The 25933-nt window shown below is 39.6% G+C and overlaps 1 protein-coding gene across 11 annotated transcripts in view; it reads right to left on the reverse strand.

The window, feature by feature from the left end:
- Nucleotides 1–25933, reverse strand: part of VPS45 (vacuolar protein sorting 45 homolog) — a 78456-nt gene that overhangs the window by 13255 nt on the left and 39268 nt on the right. For all 11 annotated transcript variants that reach the window (XR_010158454.1, XR_010158448.1, XR_010158449.1 and 8 more), the window contains one exon: nt 21461–21592. Coding sequence is in view for 6 of the 11 variants with exons in the window: in XM_054670367.2 (XP_054526342.1) it covers nt 21461–21592 (132 nt within the window). In the remaining 5 variants the exon portion in view is untranslated. The remainder of the gene's footprint in view (nt 1–21460; nt 21593–25933) is intronic.

The following is a 25933-nucleotide window of genomic DNA, read 5'->3' on the forward strand; positions in this document are numbered from 1 at the left end:
TAATGTAAGAAGATCATTGCTTCATAAAACCCTGGAATCTGGAACTGGAAGGCTGCTTTGAAACTAGATAACGTCTACCTTGCTGACTCTTGCCTCCATTTCTTTCTCATTTATTCATTGGTCTCTTCTTTTAAGCTTCACACTATTAATCTGTTTCTTCCTTCTTTCTCTGCATCTGGGTTGAAGTAAACTGCTTTTTAACTGACCTTCTCCATACACATTGATAATTTTTATTTATTTACTTATTGAGACATAGTCTTGCTCTGTCACACAGGCTGGAGTGCAGTGGTGTGATCATAGCTCACTGTAACCTTTAACTCCTGGGCTCAAGTGATCTTCCTGCCTGAGTCTCCCAAGTAGCTGGGACTACAGGTGCATGCCATCATGCATGGCTAAAAAGACTTTTTTTTTCTTTTTTTTAGAGACAAAAAAAGAGTCTGGGCTTTGTTGCCCAGATTGGTCTCGAACTCCTGGCCTCAAGTGATTCTCCTGTCTCGACCTCTGAAAGCATCGGGATTATATGCATGTGCCACTGTGCCTAGCTGATAATTTTTAAATTTTATTTTACCTTATTTTTATTTTTTTGAGATGGAGTTTCGCTCTTGTTGCCCAGGCTGGAGTGCAATGGTGCGATCTTGTCTCACTGCAACCTCTGCCTCCCAGGTTCAAGCGATGATTCTCCTGCCTCAGCCTCCTGAGTAGCTGGATTACAGGCGCCCGCCACCACACCCAGCTAATTTTTGCATTTATAGTAGAGATGGGGTTTCACCACGTTGGCCAGGCTGGTTTCAAACTCCTGACCTCAGGCAATCCACCTGCCTCGGCTTCCCAAAGTGTTGGGAATGCAAGTGTGAGCCACCATGCCCAGCCTACATTTTATTTTTAAGAATTAGCAGCAGCTAACCTCAGGGTTGGCACGGGCATGATGTGAAGATATAAACACACTATTATGTGTATATACTATACAGGTATAATAAAATTTTTCTGGCCAGCAGTTTAGTAATTTTGCATCTTAAAAACGTTTACACCCTCTGATGCCTAACCAACATTGCCAGCAGTGCATGGAATCCAGCATCACACAAATCTGAGCTTGAGTTCCAGCTCTGTATTTCCCTGCTATATGACTTAAAGCAAATTACTTAATTTCTCTATGTTCCTATTTCTTCATTTGAAAATTGAGATCATAATGATCTCACTTCTTGGATCATGAAGATTAAATGAGATAATATATGTAATGAAGTCAACCAACTGCCTGGCACATAGTATATATTCAGTTATTATTATTCCAAGTCAACAAGTGAATACGTGTTTAAAGATGTATGTAAAATGATGTTTATTACAGTACTGTTTATAAGAGTGAAAAACTGCAAACAATATCAAACAATATTTGTATGGCTCACCACTATATTCCAGTCTCAAGGTAACCCCTGTAATATAGTAGGTGCTCAATAAGTATTTGTTGAATGAACAAAAAATTGAGGATTGATGAAATTGTGCTACACTTAATAGAATATAATTCAGTTATTAAAAGTGATATAGATAAGCATTTTCATTGAAAGCACATGTAGAGTATGTTTCCTTTTATTTAAAAATATATGTGGGCTAGGCCTGGTGTGGTGGTTTATGCCTATAATCTCAGCACTTTGGGAGGCTAAGGCAGGCAGATCACTTGAGCCCAGGAGTCTGAGACCAGCCTAGGCTGTAACATGGTGAAACCCTCTCTCTACAAAAAATATAAAAATTATTTGGGCATGGTGGTACACACGTGTAGTCCCAGTGTAGTCCCAGCTACTCGGGAGGATGGCTTAAGCCCGGGAGGAGGAGGTTGTAGTGAACCAAGATCACATCACTGCACTCCAGCCTGGCAACAGAGCAAGGCCCTGTCTCTCAAAAAAAAAAAAAAAAAAAAAAAAAAGTGTGTGTGTGTATATTATATAGATATATATGTGTGCTGGGCACAGTGGCTCATGCCTATAATCCCAGCACTTTGGGAGACCGAGGCTGCAGGATCTCTTGAGGCCAGGAGTTCAATACCAGACTGGGCAACATATTTGAGACTCCATCTCAAATAAATAGATAGATAGATAGATTAGACAGATAGATAGCCAGGCTTGGTGGCCCATAGTCCTAGATACTTGGGAGGCTGAGGTGGGAGGACTGCTTGAGCCCAAGAGTTTGAGGTTACAGTGAACTATGATCACACCACTGCATTCCAGCCTGGGTGACAGAGCAAGACCCCATCTTAAAAAAAAAAAAAAATTGGCCAGGTGTGGTGGCTCATGCCTGTAATCCTAGGACTTTGGGAGGCTGAGGCAGGTGGATCACTTGAGGTCAGGACTTTGAGACCAGCCTGGCCAACATGGTGAAATCTGTCTCTACTAAAACTATAAAAATTATTTGGGTGTGGTAGCGTGTAGTCCCAGCTACTCGGGAGGCTGAGGCAGGAGAATCGCTTGAACCTGGGAGGCGGGCGTTGCAGTGAGCCGAGGTGGTGTCACTGCACTCCAGCCTGGGTGACAGAGCAAGACTCCGTCTCAAATAAATAAATAAATAAATAAAATTTAAAAAATATGTGTATACATTCATAGCAAAAGATCTAAAAGGCTGACAACATTCCCTATGGTGGCAGTATGGCTATTTTTTTGCTTAGCTGTATTAAATTTTTTTTCCTACAGGAATTATATATTGATTTTGTAATGAAAAGATATTTTTCTTTTTTAAATTTCTTTTTTACACACAATTCAGAGGTAAAATGAAAAGCTATTTTTTAATTAAAAAATATACGTTACAGTGCACAAATAAATTGGAATCAAGGGACATGCCTAAATTTGAATCCTGGGTTAAATTCAACTTTTAAAAAGGCGTCTTATTAGAGTTGTTCATTTATATGTTTATTTTCCTATTAGACATTGAGATCCTTAAAGATACAGAACATGTCTTCATCTTTCTAGCACCGTGCACAGAACATTACACATAATCAGCACTCAATAAATGCTTGTCAGTGACAGGCGACACACTCCATCACAACTCTTGCAATGATGTCTAATCCTTTGGTCACTGGAGGAAAATAAGCTGTCAAAGAAAATCTCTTTGCTGGATGCAGTGGCTCACGCCTGTAATCCCAGCACTTTGGGAGTCTGAGGTGGGCAGATCACGAGATCAGGAGATCAAGAACATCCTGGCTAACACGGTGAAACCCCATCTCTACTAAAAATACAAAAATAATTAGCCAGGCGTGGTGGCACGCACTTGTAGTCCTAGCTACTTGGGACTTTGTGGCAGGAGAATCGCTTGAACCCGGGAGGCGGAGGTTGCAGTGAGCCGAGATCGTGCCACTGCACTCCAGCCTGGGCGACAGAGCGAGACTCTGTCTCACTAAAAAAAAAAAAAAGAAAGAAAATCTCTTTGGGAAAGTTTCAAAACTTATCCTGAAACGTCCGTAGTGAAGAAAAGTCCCCTCTGGGTTCCCGCCTCTTTGAAATGCAAATTCTGTCATAGTATCCTAATTTTTCTGTAAATAATTCAGAGATTGAACCTACTGGTGGTTACAGGAGAAGGTCCAAGTTTCTAGTGTTACTTGTTTAGGTGGAAATCTATAAAGTACCTGTTGATAACACGAATTGAATCAGCCCCCTACCAGCCTCAAACTTATGTATAGAAATTCAAGATGCCAACTATTTTTTAGGCCCTTAGCTGTATTCACTACAAAAAGTATTAATTTCACTCCATGTCAAAGTTAAATTATTATAACACTTAGGCATCATTTCAGATAGTTATGAAACTAAAAGCTGCCACTAATTAATCAAGTTAATTTTCTTTTTTTTTTTTTTTTAAGACAAGGGTCCCATTCTGTTACCCAGGCTGGAGTGCAGTGGCGCGAACTTGACTCACTGCAACCTCTGCCCCCTGGGCTCAAGCTGTCCTCCCACCTTAGCCTCCCGAGTAGCTGGGACCACAGGCACGCACCATCACGCCCAGCTATTTTTTTGTATTTTTGGTAGAGACAGGGTCTCACCATGTTGCCCAGGCTGGTCTTGAACTCCTGAACTCAAGCAATCTGCCCGCCCCGGCCTCCCAAAGTGTGGGATTACAGGTGTGAGTCACCATGCCTGGCCAAGTTAGTCATTTTTACTCAAAGAGCAACACTGTCTCTTAAATCTCATTTTTAATCATCATTGAATGATAAAATTCTTAAAATAAAAGTAAATGATCCCTCAGTTCTGTATTATTTTTTCCCCAGCTTTGGTTTACAATATTTCTTAGTAGGCTGAAAGCTTCACATATTATCCATTTGATAAAAACATATTTTGCCTATCTTATAGGTGACATTTATAAACAAAGGATTTAAAAATATCATAGCTAGATAAATATTCCAAAATATTATTTCAACTGAGTGCTTAGGTACTCATACTGGAAACAGACTGTGCCCAATTCCAGTTTTACCACTTACTAGCTTTATGACTTTGGGCAAGGTACTTAACTTCTCTCTACTTTGATTTCCTCATCTGAAAAAGGAAGTTGATAACAATTATAAAAATATCTACCTTGGCTGGGTGTGGTGGCTCATGCCAGTAATCCCAGCAATTTGGGAGGCCAAGTTGGGAGGTTTGTTTGAGCCCAGGAGTTTGAGACCAGTCTGGACAACATAGCAAGACCCTGTCTCTAGAAAAAAATAAAAAGTTAGCACAAGCTACTTGTGAGGCTGAAGTGGTAGGACTGCTTGAACCCAGATCAATGTCACAGTGAGCTGTGTGTGTGCCACTGCACTCCAGCCTGGGCAACAGAGCGAGACCCTGTTTCAAAAAAAAAAAAAATCTGCTTCACTGAGTCATTATGAGAATTAACAAAATTAAATGGATAAAGCAGTGCAAGTCACAAATGTTCTCGTGGCCACATTAAAAAAGTAAAATGAAACAGGTAAAATTAATTTTAGTAGTGTATTTTATTTAACCCATATATCCAAAATATTATCTTTCAGCATGTAATCAACTTAAAAAAGTACTGAGATATTTTACATTTTGTTGTACTGTCTTTAAAATTTGGTTAAGTGTTTTACCAAATTATCATCATACCCGTTGCTTTAGGAATTGTAATAGCCCAGTTTTCCTCAAAGTGTGTGAGTCATAACATCAGTTGACATCAGGTGGTTCTGGGGCATGGCATTAAATAACATTGAATTATGCAGTGAGAAACTATTCTATTTTAAATTATCTTTTTTATCTTTCTGAACATTTGAAGGAGAAAATGTCAGTTTGGTACTACAGTGCTTTGTCCTACCTGTAGCTATGATTACAGATGCGTACCATGATGCCTGGCTAATTTTAACGTTTTTTTTGGAGATGGAGTCTCACTATGTTGCCCAGGCTGTTCTTGAACCCCTGGCCTCAAATGATCCTCCCAACTGAGCCTCCCAAAGTGCTGGGATTACAGGCATGGGCCACTCTGCTCAGCTACATATTAATTTTTTTTTATTGAGCTATAACTCATAGACAATAAAATTCACTGATATCAAGGATATTCTTTGATGAGTTTGCCAAATATATCCAGTTGTATAACCAACTCCTCAATCAAGATATAGAACATTTCCATCACTTGAGCAAGAGCTTCTTAAAAATCAAAAAACAGGCTGGTGTGGTGGCTCACGCCTGTAATCCCAGCACTTTGGGAGGCCGAGGAGGGCGGATCACGAGGTCAAGAGATTGAGACCATCCTGGCTAACATGGTGAAACCCCGTTTCTACTAAAAATACAAAAAAAAATTAGCCAGGCATGGTGGCAGATGCCTGTAGTCCCAGCTACTTGGGAGGCTGAGGCAGGACAATGGCGTGAACCCGGGAGGCAGAGCTTGCAGTGAGCCGAGATGGCACCACTGCACTCCAGCATGGGCGACAGAGCGAGACTCTGTCTCAAAAAAACAAAACAAAACAAAAACCCAACAACAAAAGCCATGAAATTAATCCCATACTTTAGAATATATAATGCTAAATTGCTTTCTAGGAAAGTTATACTAATTTATCCTTCTACTGGCAATATTTCAGACTGCCTCACTATACGTTTATCTTAAACCTTTGTCCCCACCGAGATGGGGACCAAGTTTTATCAGTACGTAAGATGTTTATTGAAGCATTATTTATATTAAAAATGTAAGCTTGGCCAGGGGCAGTGGCTCATATCTATAATCCCACCACTTTGGGAGTCTGAGACGGGTGGATCACAAGGTCAGGAGTTCAAGACCAGTCTGGCCAAGATGGTGAAAGCCCGTCTCTACTAAAAATACAAAAATTAGCTGGGAGTGGTGGCAGGCGCCTATAATCCCAGCTACTCGGGAGGCTGAGGCAGAGAATTCCTTGAACCTGGGTGGTGGAGGTTACAGTGAGCTGAGATCGTGTCACTGCACTCTAGCCTGGGCAACAGAGGAGACTCCATCTCAAAAATGATTTAAAAAATAAAAAAAATAAAAAATATATCTCCTAATGCTATCCCTCCCCCCTCCCCCCAGTGTGTGATGTTCCCCTTCCTGTGTCCAAGTGTTCTCATTGTTCAATTCCCACCTATGAGTGAGAACATGCGGTGTTTGGTTTTTTGTCCTTGCGATAGTTTGCTCAGAATGATGGTTTCCAGTTTCATCCATGTCCCTACAAAGGACATGAACTCATCATTTTTTAAATGATGAGTTAATGGGTGCAGCACACCAACATGGCACATGTATACATATGTAACAAACCTGCACATTGTGCACATGTACCCTAGAACTTAAAGTATAATAAAAATATATATATATTAAAAAATAAATAAAAAAAGTAAAAAAAAAAAAATACATATCCAATACAGAAAAAAAAGATTTTGAATGTTCCCAATACAAAGAAATGATAAATGTTTGATGTGCTGTTATGCTAAATATCCTGATTTGATCAGTATACATTGTATACATGTATCAAAATATTACTCTGTACCTAATAAATGTGTAAAATTATTACATGTCAATTAAAAATTTAAAAAAGCAAAAAAATAAATAAATAAAAAATAAAAGTAAACTTGCAGCTGAATATGCTGGTGAAAAAAATGTAAACAACCTAAATGTCCAATGGTAATAGTTAAATAAAGACCCATCCTTAAAAATAAAATTATATAGCCATTAAGATTGTTTTAAAGACTTTTTAGTAACATGGGAAAATGTTCTCAAATGATTAAAGAAAAAACTCTATAGATCTTATGTTAAAAACAAAACATAAACAGAATTCTAAAACATTTAGGTTAAAAAAAAATTAGAAGGGGCTGGGCACAGTGGCTTATGCCTATAATCCCAGCACTTTGGGAGGACAAGGCAGGCGGATTACTTGAGGTCAGGAGTTCAAAACCAGCCTGGCCAACATGGTGAAACCCCATCTCTACTAAAAATACAAAAAAAAAAAAAAAAAATTAGCCAGGTGTGATGCTGCAGGCTTGTAGTCCCAGCTACTTGGGAGGCTGAGGCATGAGAATTACTTAAATCCGGGAGGTGGGGGGGTTGGAGTGAGGCGGGATTGTGCCACTGCACTCCAGCCTGGGTGACAGGGCGAGACTCTGTCTCAAAAAAAAGAAAAAAAGAAAAAAAGCCAACATATTAACAGTGATTAGCTCTGAGCTGTGGTATTATGAATGATTTTTACTTTTATAATTCATTTTTTTTTTCCAAGACGGAGTCTTGGTCTCTCACCCAGGCTGGAGTGCAGTGGCGCGATCTCGGCTTACTGTAACCTCTGCCTCCCAGATTCAAGCAATTCTTCTGCCTTAGCCTCCTAAGTAGCTGGTACTACATGTGCACGCCACCACGTCTGGCTAATTTTTGTATTTTTAGTAGCGATGGGGTTTCACCACGTTGGCCAGGCTGGTCTTGAACTCCAGACCTCGTGATCCACCCGCCTCAGCCTCCCAAAGTGCTGGGATTACAGGAGTAAGCCACCGTGTTCAGCCTCATTTCCTTTTAACAATGAGCATGAATTACTTGGTCAAGGGGAATGCCTACTTTCCTTTACCTGTTTGCCAGCACTATCTGTCTTTGCTACTTATGGGGAAAATAATTGAAAATGGGATCATTAATTATTCTTTAGGTTTATAGCTAATGAGGGCTTAGTTGGATCTAGTAGTATGACAAAGAATATACTATGTACAGTAATTATTATTGGCTTGAAAGGGAATCTGGCAGCGAGAGAATTGTTGCTCTCATGCCATCTTCTAGCAGGATATGTCTTTCTATTTGTCAAAAGTTTTAAGAACTGGAGACTAAATAAAGTTCACATAGTGCTCAAGCAATGGCAGCACTATTGGCTAATGAATTCACCTAGCCACCCTTTTTCCCTCTACTTCTATCCTGAATCCCATGAAGACAGGTATTTTTGCCTATTACAATAACAATTCCATCTATATGGATTGGGTTCTTGACCTCTCAGCTCACACAGCTAACTTAAAGGTGTCAATTGCTGCTGGAAGGGACTAGAACTCTTTAATATTGATTGACCTGTGAAGTGCTAAGGCAGGCCAGCTCAAAATCCAAACCAAGATGCTCGTTTATTTGCAAGGTAGGATCATGTGCTTCAGAAAACCAACTACGATAATGGCTCAGTTTATTGCAGGTGAATAAAATAATGGGTATAGTTTATTTAACTACATCTAGAAATTTGCATTTTTATAATAAGCAAATGTTCATTTTGGTGGATAATTTCTTAATTCACATTGCTTTGATAGATCCTCCTAAAACATAAGTCAGGTGTCATGGCTGTGCTTAAAACCCTATTAACGCACACAAAAACTTGTACATAAATGTTTATAGCAGCATTACTTATAATAGCCAAAGGATGGAAACATCCTAAATGTCCATCAATTGATGAATGGATAAATAAAACATGGCACATGCATACAGTGAAATATTACTCAGTCATAAAAAGGAATAAAGTACTGATGTATGTTACACATGGAGGAGTCTTGAAAACATTATGCTAAGTGAAAGAAGCCAGTCACAAAAGAATACATATTATATGATTCCATTCACATGCAATGCTCAGAATGGGGACATTTGTAGAGACAGAAGTTAGATTAGTGGTTTATTAGGGCTGGAGAGGGGGATTTTTGGATACAATGAAAATGCTTTTTTTTTTTTTTTTTTTTTTGAGAAGGAGTTTCGCTCTTGTTGCCCAGGCTGGAGTGTAATGGCGTGATGCAACCTCCGCCTCCTGGGTTCAAGCAATTCTCCTGCCTCAGCCCCCTGAGTAGCTGGGATTACAGATGCGTGCCACCATGCCTGGCTAATTTTTGTATTTGTAGTACAAATGGGGCTTCACCATGTTGGCCAGGCTGGTCTCAAACTCCTGACCTCAGGTGATCCACCCGCCTCAGCCTCCCAAAGTGCTGGGATTACAGGTGTGAGCCACCACGCCCAGCCAATGAAAATGTTCTAAAATTGACTGTGGTAATAGTTGAATATATCTGTGAATATACTAAAAACCACTGAATTTTACACTTCAAATGGGTGACTTGTATGGTATGTAAATTTTAGCTCAATAAAAACATTAAAAAAAACCCCAACCCAAAAGTGCTCTCTAACTCCTAGTGAAAAGCAGTCCTCACAGTATATAAGGTGCTCCAGGAACAGCCCCAGGTATTGATGCCTCTCGCACTGCATTTCTTTCTACTCCTCTTGCTCACTCCACCCAGACTCACCAGCCTCCTTGCAGCTCCTCCAACGCATCGCATGATTCTTAGGACATGGCTGTGGCTTTAAGTCTTCTTTCTGTCACCCACGCTGGAGTGTAGTGGCTCAATCTCAGCTCACTGCAACCTCCACATCCTGGGTTCAAGCGATTCTCCTGCCTCAGCCTCCCATGTAGCTGGGATTGCAGGAGTGCACCACCAGGCCCGGCTAATTTTTGTATTTTTAGGAGAGATGGGGTTTCGCCATGTTGGCCAGACTAGTCTTGAACTCTTGACCTCAGGTGATCCGGCTGCCTTGGCCCCCCAAAGTGCTGGGATTATAGGTGTGAGCCATGGCACCTGGCCTACACACATCTCTTCTTAAGGAGGCCTTTCCTGATACCATACTGAGTAGTGTAACCTACAGCCACTGTCCCCAAGCACTATCAATTTCCCTTTACACAGTTTCATATTCCCTGCCCCCCCACTGCATCTATTACATACTGATTTACTATAAAATATACCTATTTGTTAAGTTTATGGTTTATTTCTGTCTCCCCCTGCATTAAAATGAAAGCTTCACAAGGGTTAGGATCTTTGTTTTATTCATGGAGGTATCCCAGTGCTCAGTAAATATTTGAGTGAACCAACTATTGGCTTCACATTGTTCTCACATGTTCAATAAATATCTATTACAGAACTCATAACTAGAACTCCTGACTGTTCTAGATAGACGTTGATGAAAATTTCTGTGATGCTATAGCAATGACTCATGCCATATATAATTCCTAGAAACTGAAATTTGACATTCCCCCTCCCCTACAAGTAAATATATATCTGGCTAATACAACTAATGAGACAAATGAAGAGGAGGAAATAAGGTAGTAAGAGGAAGGAAAGTAATTCCATAAGAAGGGCAAATACTGAGACAGGAGATAACAGTCTGTACACTGCAAACCTGCATAGACCCCAGAGACACACTAGACTAACTGCTTAGGACAGCATGTGTTCAGGTCAGATTCTTTTTCAGGGCAGGTTCTTTGCCTTCAAAAAAGCACAACAGTTATATCTTTAAAGAAGTCTCTGTAATTGGTTACTACATTTTATTTCTGTGTATTTCATTATATATGAAATGAAAAAGGGAAGTAATACAAAATTCATGTTAAACTTCATATGGCTATGGAAAGAGAAGAAATACTGACTGCCTCTCTTTATTTAGAAGGCAATTTTATTAAGAATGTTGCTAAGGAGGGCAGGGCATGGTGGCTCATGCCTGTAATCCCAGCACTTTGGGAGGCTGAGGAGGGTGGATCACAAGGTCAGGAGATCGAGACCACGGTGAAACCCCATCTCTACTAAAAATACAAAAAATTAGCCGGGCGCGGTGGCGGGCACCTGTAGTCCCAGCTACTCAGGAGGCTGAGGCAGGAGAATGGTGTGAACCCAGGAGGCGAAGCTTGCAGTGAGCCGAGATCGCGCCACTGCACTCCAGCCTGGGCGACAGAGCAAGACTCTGACTCAAAAAAAAAAAAAAAAAAAAGAATGTTGCTAAGGAGATAATTTGCTTCTGCAAAGTTCCTTGGTGTCTTAGCAGCAAATACATGCCTTCTATTTTAAATGGTGTTTAAATCTAAACAAAAATAATCACAATTACAGCTAATCAGAGCAGGCCCTATAGAAACAAATCATACAACTACGGAAGGCCTGCATATATAGAACTCTGCTTCATTACAACCAGCGCCTGAATCACTAAAAAATATTATTGCAAAAGAACTGTTTTAAAGAAATAAAGTATGCAAGAAAGAGCCACTTTAAGATAACTTTGAATGGCAACTTCAATTTCAGATTAAACTAATGTATATTTCCTATTAGGATCTAAGGGACCTATATCTTCAGGTAACTTCTTGCTTAAGATGAAGAGCTTACTTATACAAAGGCTCTGTTCTTACACTAAAAATTATGTTCATTTTTGGAAATATACTAGGGAGGAAAGGAATAATTGCTTTCTCTTCTTTATTTTTAAGTTTTGTTTACAACTAAGATTTTGTTTCAATTTACAGTAAAAGCGATCTTGATATATGTCAGAAATAAAAATAGAGAAACCATGATTAAGGTTGTTAAAATTGCTACCTGACGGGTAAGGGTACTTGTTATTTTCTGGGATGCAGGAGATCAATTTTGACCTATCTACCCATTACATTAAGTGATTAAGTAATAAAAAAACTAGTAAGTGATAGTTCTGAAATTTGCATGCAGAATAAATCTGTTTAGTAATCTCAGATTTTATTTATTTATTTTTTAGACGGAGTTTCACTCTTGTTGCCCAGGCTGGAGTGCGATGGCGCAATCTCAGCTCATCGCAACCTCCGCCTCCTAGGTTCAAGCGATTCTCCTGCCTCAGCCTCCCTAGTAGCTGGGATTACAGGCATGTGCCACCACGCCTGGCTAATTTTGTATTTTTAGTAGAGACGGGGGGGTTTCTCCATGTTGGTCAGGCTGGTCTCGAACTCCCGACCTCAGGTGATCCGCCTGCCTCGGCCTCCCAAAGTGCTGGGATTACAGGCATGAGCCACCGCGCCCGGCCTCAGATTTTATTTAAGAGTTGTAATAGGGAAACTAAGTGACCTGTATTCCAGAAATATTCCACAATAGACATTTCCTATTCTGGAAGGATAGTAGCTTCTGTATTAATACATCACACAGTGACAAGATATCATTTCTTTCCTGTTTATTGGGGTACCCACTAATCCAAATCCATGGATTTGGATGTAAGACATGTAAGACATGGCCAACCATACCATGACTTACATGATTCTAAGTGTAAAAGGAGAGCAATATCGCGGCAAATCTAAACGTGTACCATTTTCTAATCTCCCTAGTCTCTCAAAAAGCTACTTCTGTGCTGCAGAGCTCTTGAGGTCAAGGCTGCATTTTTGTCACTTATTCTTTTGGCCTGTTTCCTTAAGAAATAACCCATATATTACAGAGAAAATTATACACTAAAACTCCTACAAAATTAAACCCTAATAATTCACAGAAACAAATTATTCAATGTTTTCTCCTCCATATCATATTATTGCTAGTTCACTGCAGCCCTACTATATCCAGGTATAAAACTGATTTTTAAAAAATATTAGCCTTTCCATTACTGAGAGTCTAAGATTCCAATATGTATTAAGAGTTGTAAACTTACTAAATATGTTAGTAATACCCAAGGTATCCTACATTCATCATGAAAATTGAGCCTTTCCATTCAAAGGTGAAACTATTGCTTTCAGTTACTTAAGCCTTCACAATAACTGGCCTCTGAAATATAAATTCCATAATCTTCTTACTGGTATGATAAATTTCACTATTTACTTATTGGCTAGGGCTATATATTTATAAAAGTAAACTATAAACACTTGATATTGAATCATTTATGTGTTGCAAAAATCAACTAATATTTTTTCCTGTTTGGTGATTGCCATAGCAACTCCCTCTTTGCAAAAGTTTCTTTGGTCAGGAAGCCAGTGAATAATTCTGTCCAAAATTTTATTGAATCTTTATTGCTAAGATATCTGCTCAAATGTAATACAGTGTACTGCTTAGCATGCTATTAGGTCACACAGAGATACCAACGCTGACAATAGCTGGAAGAATCTAGCATAAAGCCTTCACAGGACTGCCTTACCTTCTTAATTTTATATAAGGATGATTTGTTGAGGCCGGGTGCGGTGGCTCACTCTTGTAATCCCAGCACTTTGGGAGGCCAAGGCAGGTGGATCACTTGAGGTCCAGAGTTCGAGACCAGCCTGGCCAACATGGTGAAACCCCGTCTCTACCAAAAATACAAAAATTAGCCGAGTGTGGTGGTGCACGCCTGTAGTGCCAGCTACTCTGGAGGCTGAGGCAGAAGCATTGCTTGAATCCGGGAGGCAGAGGTTGCAGTGAGCTGAGATCAAACCACTGCACTCCAGCCTGGGCGACAGAGCAAGACTCCATCCCCCAAAAAACAAAGGTCATTTATCAGGAACTTGAACACTAATTTAAGGAAAACCCTAGATGTTTCATTTTTTTTTTCTTTTTTCTTCTTTTTTGAACAGAAAATGAAGTTTTATTCATAGTACCTTTTTTTTTTTTTTTTGAGACAGGGTCTTGCCCTGTCACCCAGGCTGGAGTGCAATGGTGCCATCTCAGCTCACTGCAAACTCTGTCTCCTGGGTTCAAGTGATTCTCGTGCCTCAGCCTCCCGAGTAGCTGGGATTACAGGCACACACCATCACACCCAACTAATTTTTGTATTTTTTAGTGGAGACGAGGTTTCACCATGTTGGGCAGGCTGGTCTCGAACTCCTGGCCTCAAGTGATATGCCTGCCTTGGCCTTCCACAGTGCTCAAAATGCTGAGATTACAGGCGTGAGCCACCATGCCCAGCCCATAGCACTATTAATTAGTCAAACACATCTAAAACATGTATTTTTGTATGTACCATGACTAAATTACAAAGACATATAAAAAATCTTTACTAATCTATCTTTCTATCTAAATCCAACTTATATTATTTATTTTGAGACAGGGTCTTGCTCTGTCACCCAGGCTGGAGTGCAGTGGTACGATCTCAGCTTACTACAGCCTCCGCCTCCCGGACTCAAGCGATTCTCCTGCCTCAGCCTCCCAAGTACCTGAGACCACAGGTGGCGCCACCACACCTGGCTACTTTTTTGTATTTTTGGTAGAGATGGAGTTTCGCCACATTGCGCAGGCTGGTCTCAAACTCCTGAGTTCAAGCAATCTGCCCACTTCGGTCTCCCAAAGTGCTGGGATTACAGGCCTGAGCCACGATGCCTGGCCCCCAACTTATTTTTAATTTTTTATTTTTATTTATTTATTTATTTATTTATTTATTTATTTATTTATTTTTGAGACAGAGTCTCACTCTTGCTGCCCAGGCTGGAGTGCAGTGGTGCGATCTCGGCTCACCGCAACCTCCGCCTCCCAGGTTCAAACGATTCTCCTGCCTCAGCCTCCTGAGTAGCTGGGACTATAGGTGCCTGTCACCATGCCCGGCTAATTTTTGTATTTTTAGTAGAGATGGGGTTTCCCCATGTTGGCCAGGCTCCTCTCAAACTCATGACCTCAGGTGATCTGCCCACCTTGGCCTCCCAAAGTGCTGGGATTACAGGCATGACCCACCATGCCTGGCCCCCCTACTTATTATTATTATTATTTTATTATTTTTTGAGACAGAGTCTCCCTCTGTAGCCCAGGCTGGAGTGCAGTGGCACAGTCTCGGCTCACTGCAACCTCTGCTTCCCAGGTTCAAGTGATTCTCCTGCCTCAGCCTCCTGAGTAGCTGGGACTACAGGTGCACGCCACCACGCCCAGCTAATTTTTGTATTTTTAGTAGAGACGGGGTTTCACTGTGATAGCCAGGATGGTCTCGATCTTCTGACCTCGTGATCCGCCTGCCTCGGCCTCCTAAAGTGCTAGGATTACAGGTGTGATCCACTGCACCTGGCCTATTTTTTTTAAATGGAGATATATGTTTAATTTTAACCTGCTGATATTTCAGATTAAAGGGATGATGCTACAATTCTTAGTCACTGGCCATAAGGCTACAAATAGTGAGAAATATTAACTCTCAGAGGAATCACTTAAGGGTCAATTCATCTTTTTGAATTCTGATATGGAAGCCTATTTAAAAGCATATGATTAACTAAACATTCATGAAAGAACTCATTTGGATCAAGAAGACAAAATCCCATATGGCTACCATCAAGTAATAAAACCTTTTGCACCCTAAATTATTAAATATTATTTAGAGAATAATGCAGCATTAGGCATTCAAGTAATACTGAGGAAGGAAATGCATAGTGGTTAAAAGCATGGGTTCTGGCTTCCAATACTAGCTCCATCTCTTACTAGTCATGTTTACTTGAATAAGTTAATCTCTCTGTGCCTCAGTTTCCATATATAAAGATAATAATAGTACAAACTTTATGTGAGGATTCAATGAGTTAATAGATTTAAAGTACTTTCAGTACAGTGCCTAGCATACAGTATCTACTCAATAAGTATGAACTATTATTGCTTTATTAGCAGCAAAGGGAGACACTTGAAAAAATAGCTCTAATAATATTATGTCACTTCTGTGCTCAAAAATATTCAAGAGGTGCCCTTGAATTAGGTACAAAACCCTCAGTTTGACATTTTAGGATGCACGGCTATCCTTCCAAATCATATCATCTACTGATGTTCAAAATGGAGTTTCTATAATGTCACTACCATTTTATCCACTCCCAAGATCATAACCACACTGACACTTCCATTTCTAGAATTAAGGCAGATAAGGTGAAAATTATCTTGTAATAAAACACATACAAATGCAGGATAAAAAATGACAAACATTCTTTTAAATGAATATCTAACTTCTTTAGAAAGTGAGAGGAATTGCTAAGGGTCAGCACAAAAAGGGAACCAAAACTTAGCTTGATAAGTATAAACTGATGCTACAACTATCTAATAGGTGTGTGCCAGTGTTATTAAACAAGGGCACTGTGTTTTAGTAGCCACAGAGGGTCAGGAAAGAAGGCTTAGGCCTCGGTAAGAAAATAAATCAAAATTGAGATTTCCATGTAATATAGAGACCCTCACTGAAAAAGTGGACTAAAAAAATCTATCTGCACAAGGAGATATGCTTTGCAAGGTTCAGGAACCCTTATGTATAGAAACTAACATAAAAATGATTCCAGACTGACAATGCTCTTGGGGTACCTAGCAAAAATGAAAGAAAAATATGCAAGAGAGATGTATCTTGAATGTCAGCTCCTCACGGGTGCTATAGATAAAATCCTTCTTAAGATAACTCATAAGTCAAAATCACAGAACACATGCAGAAATGCTTCATCATGAGTTAATGTTAGCAGATATAACAGCAGAATTAGACCTCTACATACTTCAGATTATAGAGTTAATGTGGTTTAGGAAAAATAAAGGATTTGAAAACATGAGAAAAAAAGAGGATACTAACAAAAACATCAGGCAAATTTGAAAAAGAAGCAAAATAGAACTTGTAAGCATAAAAATATAATATTAGTGGACTTAGTAGACAAATTAAACATAGATTAGATATAGCTGAAGAAAGAATTACTAAACTGGAACACTGATCTGAAAAAATTATACAGAAGACAGCACAGACAGATAGCAGATGGATAACATAAATGAGAGATTAAGAGACCTGAAGAATAGATGAAGGTTTAACATATATCTCACAGTAATTCCAGAAGGATAGACAACAGGAGATGAAAGAGAAGCAACAGTCAAAGAAATAATGACTGTAAAATTTCCAGAAATTATGCCAAACATGACTTTTTCATACCAAGTAATACAGCATTCCATTGTTGTCTTACTTTTAAGTAAGTGAAAATTATCAACCTGAAATTCTAAACTTGGCTGAATTAAGACACTTTTAGACAAAGGCATCAAAATGAACAATAGCTGAAAAAAATACTAAAGTTTTTTTTTTTTTTTAAGACAGGGTCTCGTTCAGATAGGCTGGGGGGTGGTGACATGATCACGGCTCACTGCAGCCTCAATCTCCCAGGCTTGTGATCTTCCCACCTCAGCCTCCCAAGTAGCTGGGACCACAGACACATGCTACCATGCCCAGCTAATTTTTGTGTTTTTTTGTAGAGACAAAGTTTCACCATGTTGCCCAGCCTGAACTCCTTGAACTCCTCTTGAATTCCTGGGCTCAAGCAATCCGCCTGCCTTGGCCTCCCAAAGTGCTGGGATTACAGGTGTGAGCCACTATGCCTAGTCCATGCCCAGCTAATTTTTACCTTTTTTTTTTTTTTTTAGAAACAGAGTCACTCCATATTGCTCAGGTTGGTCTTAAACTTCTGAGCTCAAATGATCCTCCCGCCATGGCCTCCTAAACTACTGGCCAATAATTTTTTTTTTTTTTTTTTTTGAGATGGTGTTATGCTCTGTTGCCCAGGCTGGAGTGCAGTGACTTGATCTTGGCTCACTGCAACCTCCACCTCCCCGGTTCAAGCAATTCTCCAGCCTCCTGAGTAGCTGGGATTACAGGCATGTGCCACCACGCCTGGCTAATTGTTGTATTTTTCGGGAGGGATGGGATTTCACCATGTTGGCCAGGCTGGTCTTGAATTCCTGACCTCAAATGATCTGCCCACCTCGGCCTCCCAAAGCGCTGGGAGTACAGGCATGGGATTCAGGCAAGAATGTTCTTTAGTTAGAAGAAAATTGGATTGAAGAAAGAGCCAGGAGGAAAGAAACAAAGTGGAGGGGGAAAAGGGGGCAAATATGTGAGTAAATATAAATAAACATTAACTAGTGAAAATAATGATTAATTTGGGAATTTAAAAAGGTAAAACCAAAACACTGGACAATGATAGTGTACAAATTGGGAGGAAAGTGATTACAGTTAAAACATTTTAATATTCCTATATTATTTGTGAGAAAGGCAGAAATAGATTAAGTGTAGCCTTTATTTCTTCTTCTTCTTCTTCTTTTTTTCTTTGAGACAGAGTCTCTCTCTGTCACCCAGGCTGGAATGCAGTGGCATGATTTCGGCTCACTGCAACCTCTACCTCCCAGGTTCAAGCATTCTCCTGCCTCAGCTTCCTGAGTAGCTGGGACTACAGGCGCCTGCCACCACGCCTGGCTAATTTTTGTATTTTTAGTAGAGACGGGGTTTCACCATGTTGGCCAGGCTGGTCTCAAACTCCTGCCCTCAAATGATCTACCCACCTTGGCCTCCCAAAGTGCTGGGATTACAGGTGGGAGCCACCACGCCTGGCCTATTTCTTCTTTTATTCAAAAAATATCTTTTAAGAACAGGTAAAACTAATCTACAGTGACAGACGTCATAATAATGAATACTTTGCACGGATTTGTGACAAGGAGGGAGCACGAGGAATAAGAAAGGCTGCTGGGGGTGCTGGCAATGTGCTATTTCTTGATCATTACACTCAGAGGTCGTCTCATAGATATATTCACTTTGCAATGTTTTACTGAGCTGTTTATCATTTATATACTTTTCTGTACATAATGAAATACCTGTGTGTAAGTGTATGTATGTGGTATCACAGAAAGATATTTGGTCTTTGTCCCCATTCTTGGCACAGAGCTCCTAATTCCCTAAGAATTTTCTGAGTACTGAGGGTGACGGGAGTGTCTTTTGTTTCAATGAGATGACTCTTGGTGGGCCTCTAGATAGCTTCAGGATGAGGGCTAGTTGCCTGAAAGGCCAAGCCTTAATAAGAAACTTTGAATTTTCAGTCCCACCCCTGAACCTCCAGGGTGGGGAAAACAGTTGGAGCCTGAATCAATCACCAGGGGCTAATGATTTAATCAAGCATGCCCACATAACGAAACCTCCATAAAAACCCCTACCCAATAGTGTTCGAAGAGTTTGTGGGTTGGTGAACGTATCAAGGTGCTGGGGTGGGGTGGGTGTTCCTAGAGCAGGCATGGAGACTCCACACCCCACCCCTATACCTTGCCCTATGCATCTCTTACATTTGGCTGTTCCTGAGTTGTATCCTTTGTAGTAACTGGCAAATGCAGTAAAGTGGTTTCCTGAGTTGTGTGAACTGTTCTAGTAAATTATCAAACCTGAGGAAGGGGTCATGGGAACCCCTGATTTACAACCAGTCACTCAGAAATACGGGTGGTCTGGAACTTGTGACTGGCATCTGAAGTAGGGGTGGTCTTGTGGGGTTAAGCCCTTTTAACTTTGAGATGAGATGCTAACTCCAGGTAGATCGTGTCAGAATTGAATCAAATTGCTAAATATCCAGTTGGTGTCTGGAGAATTGGAAAAATGGTGTTGGGAAAGACATGGTGTATTTGGTGTCAAGAAGAAAAAAGCCCCTCACTGTAATATTTCTCACTGTAATATTTCTGTAGAAGTTATAAAAGGAAACCCTACAGCACAGTTTACACAAAACTAAAATTCTGATAGACTGTAAAGATATCATGTTAAATATGTATCCTAAAAATAATTTTTAAAATGCATCTTAGTATTTATATAATCTTGTGTAGGAAATAACTTTCTAGGCATGACACCAAAGGCAGAAATCACAGGTAACTGTGACCATATAAAATTAAAGTAATAACAACAAAACTTTTATACAACAAAACACTGTGAATAGTATAAAACAAAAATATAGAGGAAAAAGATTTGCAAAATAAATACTAGACAAATGGCCAATAACCTTATTTATATAAATAGAATTAAAAAAATTATTAAGAAAAAAAGGAATACTTCAATTGTGGAATGGGCAAAGAATATGAACTAGCAATTCACAAAAGAAATATATAAATAGCCAGTGAGTTCTGGACACTAACAAAGAGGTTAGTAATTGGCCCAAGTTTACAAAAATAGTAAGAGGGAAATCAGGATTCAAACCCAAGAAATCTTATCCAGTAAATATTTGTTTAATGAATGAATAATTATATATTTAACACTAGAAGATGTTTACATCAGACTGCAAAATGAAAGTTAAAACACAGAATGTACGATGAGATCCCTTTCTGTCCACACACTCATACAAACGTCTATACAGGCTTAGAAAAAAGGCCTGAAAACACTAAAACGTAACAGTGGTTAGATTATGGAAACTTTTTTTCTCTTTGTACTTTCTGAATTAAAAATATTCAGAATATGCATATATTACTTCCATAATAAAGGAGAAAAGTTATATTAAAAACCAAATAATCATACAAAATTAAAAAGTATACAAATACTTTTAATGACTCCCAATTATCTAGAATACATGGCTCAGCATGGATCTCTCAGGGTCCCCAATCTTTAGATTCAACAATCATGTCACGGTTCTCCAGTCTTTTCCTCTTCTACCTTTAGCTGCCAAATTAATCCTCCTAAAACACCGTGAGTTTCTTGTAATCACTACTTTCAATAATTCCCCATTTTCTATGTAAAAAAGTAGAAATTCCCAAGCCTGGCACTCAAGGCCTTCCACAATGATGGCATTCAATCATCCTTTCACTTTATTACACACATTCCAGCTAGTCAACTATTTGCTGTTCTTTGTGTATGTATGTTGCCTACAGCTTTTATAACTTGTTCATGTGGTTAACTCTACCTAGAATGTGCTCTCCCTCCATATGTCCATTTTCACCCAAGGCTCAGCTAATATACTATCTTCTATGTGAAACATTTGCTAATTTCCCTTAGTCACTCTGAGAATCCTTGGCCCTTTTATCTGCCTCTCTGGGCACTTCTTTTCTTATTTTTAAATGTTCTTTCCTAATAGACAATAACTTGAGGTAGGATCTTTAGATTATTCATCTTTGTATTCTTACTGAATACTTGCTAAGTGAATAAAGTTAATCAACAAAATAGAAAAACTCACAGACTTCAATACCATTACGTTTAAGTATTTTCAAAGTCTAAGCTGTGGCTATTAGGTTTCTCCCTCTTTAAAAAAAAACCCAATTTTTAATTTTCCCCCCTTCCTTATGAATTAGGTCCAAGGGTTTCTCCTTTTTTGAACACAGGAAATACAAATTGTTAACAGTGTAAGATGGTTCTTACTTTCTAGGTCTTTGACCTAATAAAGAGATTTATGAACTTAACGAACTTAACTACTATAGATCCTTTCTCTCACAAATTCTTAAATTATTCTGGAGCTGCAAACACCAGAGAATTTCAGTCTACAGCAGTTTGGTGAGTATTGACCAAATTTTTCCAACATAAAGGGAATTTAAGCTTTATCCTCTGGGAAAGAGGACACAGTTGTAGAATGAATGTTCTCCTTTACCTTTTCGTGTTGTGCACTGTGGTGCCTCCCAGGACAATCCTCACTCCAGGAGTGGTGCGGTTCAGGTTATAAACTGTTAGAGCCTCTTCATAGGTGGCTCCTCCAATTACAAACACAATGATATCCTGAGGTCTGCAATAATGAAGAATAAGATATTATCACCGGATAAGAAAAAAAAAGGACTGTGACTTACATACACAGAGTTTTAATTTCTAAATCTTTTTTTTTTGGTGGAGGAAGCAGAATTAAAGCAGAATAGAATAAAAGGTTTAAAAAAAGTTTTAATTATCTGAAATTGGCAGGAAACAGAGCAGGAAATGCTGAATAGTGATTTGCTTTCTGTTTATGAGCGGATGTCTTATAATTTCTGTGCTGTGGATTTCAGAATAGCACAATAGTGTTTGCTGGAACCAAATGTAGAAATATTCTTTTATATTCAAGAGGGTGCAGAGTGCCTTACCATGACATGATATCAATACGGCAGAATTTTATGTTTGTATTAATACTACACATCTCCTTTCATGTATAAGCCTTTGTCAAATACTTAATACAGTGCTATTACAATGGCCTCTGTCCAAGGACCTCAAAGCATTTTTGAAAGAACTAGCATATTTAGATGTCCCCAAAACATGGAAACTAGAAACATTTAGTATTTTGAGTATAAAAAAAAGAATGGGACACAAAAATTAATGGTGCTTCTAGGAACTCTATCTTTTCTTGAATTCTTTTTTCTGAATCCTTTGATAAACCAAGAAAAAGAAACCATGGAAACCAAAAAAACCATGAGTGTAGCTGATACTGGACATGCGAACACAGCTCAGTCACTAGCTTCACTTGGGTAGCACTGTGTTGTTTTACTCTGTTTCCTGTTTCAATCCTTATCAAAATGGCTTCATAACAAAAGTGACTGTTCCTATTAGCTCCTTCCTTAAATATCACCAAGAAGGAGATCAAATTATTTTCAAAACCATTACTAGGCAAATAATTTTGTTAAATCACTCATTGGACACTAAAACTACATCAATCAGAAGCATCCATTTTGAAAGTTATTGCACAAAACTAACCAGAAACATCTTTAATCAAGGAATATACATGCTTATGTATAAATCATGAAAAAACCCCAACCCTACATTTCCTTCCTGCTTGTCTCTCTCTCTCTTTCTAAAATGCCTTGAAAGAATTAACTGAGAGAGTATTTGTTCTTGTGGGACTTCACTGAAACAGAATCAGCTATTGTGGCTATTTAAAAATGTTCAGATAGTCTCTAAATTGCAGAGATTTCCCAGTAAAATTTATACAAGGGTAGGCATGGTGGCTCATGCCTATATGCATTTTGGGAGGCCGAGGAAGGCGGATCACTTGAGGTCAGGAGTTTGAAACCAGCCTGGCCAACATGGTGAAACCCAGGCTCTACTAAAAATACAAAATTAGCTGGGCGTAGTGCTAGCTGCCCGTAATCCCAGCTACTCGGGAGGCTGAGGCAGGAGAATTGCTTGAATCTGGGAGGTGAAAGTTGCAGTGAGCCAAGATCGTGCCACCATACTCCAGCCTGGGCAACAGAGACTCCATCTCCAAAAACAAACAAACAAAAACACCCCAAAAAAACCTTCCCCCTAAAAACAGTTATACAAGCTACCAATGATGAAGAGGTTGTTATGGTAAAGTGTCAATTATGATAAGGGTCCCCAAACCCAGGCTGAGGACCAATACCAGTCCGTGGTCTGTTAGGAACTGGGCGGGGGCACAGCAGGAGGTGAGCAGTGAGTATTAGGGCCTGAGTTCTGCCTCCTCTTAGATCCGTGGAGGCGTTAGATTCTCATAGGAGTGCAAATCCTAGTGTGAACTACGCATGGGAGGGATCTAGGTTGTGTGTTCCTTATGAAACTATTGCCTGATGGGTGAGGTAGAACAGTTTTATATTACTTGACTTATCAGCAACATATGACTGAGGTGATCACTTGCTCCTCCTGGATATACCTTCTTCAATTGGTTTCCAGAAAATTTCATATTTGATTTTTTCCCTTGCTACTTTTCAGTATTCTTCTATGGTCCCACTTCATCTCTGTTACCTCTTAATGGTGGAATACTCAGAGCCCAGACATTGATCCTCCTTTCTTCTTAATCTAAACTCATTCCCTCCATCTGTTCCATTCAGTATAGTGACCACTTGTCACTTATGGTTATTTAAATTTAAATTAACCAAAATAAAATTAAATATTTAATTCCCCAGTAGCACTAGCCACATTTCAAGTGCTCAACAGCCACACTGACAAGTGGTTACATTACTAGTTACCAGAGAAACAGCACATTTCCTTCCCTGGATAATCACACCATTTTTTGGTTGTAAATACATCTGCTGATGGTTCCCAAATCTCTATCTCCAGCCCAGACCTTTCTTCTAAACTCCAGACTTAAATATCTGTTTACTTGACATTTCCATTTGGATGTTTAATTATTTCTCAATTCAACACGTTTTAAATCCCCAATCTTCCCTAAGTCTGTTCTACCTATAGCTTTCCCTATCTTACTTGATGGTCACTTTAGCCTTCTAGTTGCTTGGGCCAAAAACTTTGGACTCATCCTAACTCTTCCTTTGGGGCAGAAGTGAAGTTGGGGACATAGTGAGAGAAAGAGGGAAAAGCATAAGGCAGCTCACACACCTCAAATCTCGCAGGTCATGGGGTTCTCACAGGTTACTATGATCAAATTTGCTTTTTTTTTGAGACGGAGTCTTGCTCTTGTCACCCAGGCTGGAGTGCAGTGGTGCAATGTCAGCTCACTGCAACCTCTGCCTCCTGGGTTCAAACAATTCTCCTGCCTCAGCCTCCTAAGTAGCTGGGAATACAGGCGCGCGCCACCATGCCAGACTACTTTTTGTATTTTTAATAGAGACGGGGTTTCACCATGTTGGCCAGGCAGGGGGTCTTGAACTCCTGACCTCAGGTGATCTGCCCGCCTTGGCCTCCCAAAGTGCTAGGATTACAGGTGTGAGCCACCATGCCCAGCCAAATTTGCTTTTTTGAAGGATAGTTTTGGCAGCTATGCAAGAATGAATTGGGTGTAACTGTTGGGAAAAGTTGGAGAATAAAAGGCTAGTGTAAGACTTCTGGGAAGATATGATGAAACCTAGAACTAAAGACATCCCAGAAAGGGTGAAGAGGAGGTACTGGATGTCCAATCACAAAAAAATACATATTCTTCAGTATTTGGTCAATGACTGAATGTGGAGGATAGGGGTAAAGGGGGAGTCCATAACTTTGTTTTCTGGTTTTGGTAACTAGGTGTAGTAGTTTAGGTTTGAGAAAAAGGACATTTACTGTGCATAAGACAAAAACATGCTGTGTTTTAGATACCTGTGGAATATTCTAATGGAGATGCCCACTAGACATCTGTATATTCAGGTCTAGTGCTTTCCCCGAATATGTGGTAGCTGAAGCCATGGGAATAGATGAGTTTTATCTAGGGAGATCATGTAGAATGAGAAGAAAACCAAAAGACAGATTTTTTGCTGAGTCCCTAATAACTAAAAAACAAGTAAAAAGAGTAGCCAGCATTAGCAACTGAGAAGGACATTTTCAGAAAGGTAGGAGGAGAACCAGAAGGGAGAGGTTGAGGGCCAACTGAGTCTCAAGAAGAAAAGAATGGTTAATAGTGTGAAATGCAGCAGCGGGGAAAATAAGGTGGGAATTGAGAGTCCCCTGGATTTACTACTGTGATTTTGCAAGAAATGTTTTAGTGTGTTGTAGTGGAGTAAGGAGCCAGGCTACATGGATTGAAGAGTTGAGAAACAGAAGACAGTGACTGTGGGCTTCTTTATCCAAAAAGCTTGGCTATGAAGGGAAGGACATAACTTACAGGAAAATCTAGGACCAAAGGCTTTAAATTTATTATTTAACAAAAGAAAATTGAGTATGATTATAGCCTGTGGAAAAGAAGTCGGCAGAGAAGAAGCTGAAAATAATGGGGTGATGGGGGGAGCCAGAGCCAGAGTGAGAGCAAGAGCGAGAGCAAGAGAGAGAAAATAACAAAGGCTTCAGAAGAGCCGGTAGGAAGGTAAAACCAGAGTGGTGGCATCTGACTTTCTGACTAGTGTAAGATGATATCTCAGTGTGGTTTTCATTTGCATTTCTCTGATGATCAGTAATGTTGAGCATTTTTTCAAGCGTTTTTTGGCCACTTGTAATTCTTTTGAGAAATGTCTTTTCATGTCGTTTGCCCAGTTTTTAATGGGGTTGTTTTTACTTACTGCGTTCCTTGTAGGATGTGGATGGTAGTCCTTTGTTGGAGGCATTATTTGTAGGTTGTCTGTTTATTCTGTTGGTTATTTCTTTTGCTGTGCAGAAGCCCTTTAGTTTAATTAAGTCCTACTTGTCTACTTTTGTTTTTGTTGCATTTGCTTTTGGGATCTTTGTCATAAATTCTTTGCCTAGGCCAATGTCCAGAAGAGTTTTTCCTAGGTTTTCATCTAGGACT

Source organism: Pan troglodytes, chromosome 1 (genome assembly GCF_028858775.2).
Source record: "Pan troglodytes isolate AG18354 chromosome 1, NHGRI_mPanTro3-v2.0_pri, whole genome shotgun sequence".
In the NCBI taxonomy this organism is placed as follows: domain Eukaryota; kingdom Metazoa; phylum Chordata; class Mammalia; order Primates; family Hominidae; genus Pan; species Pan troglodytes.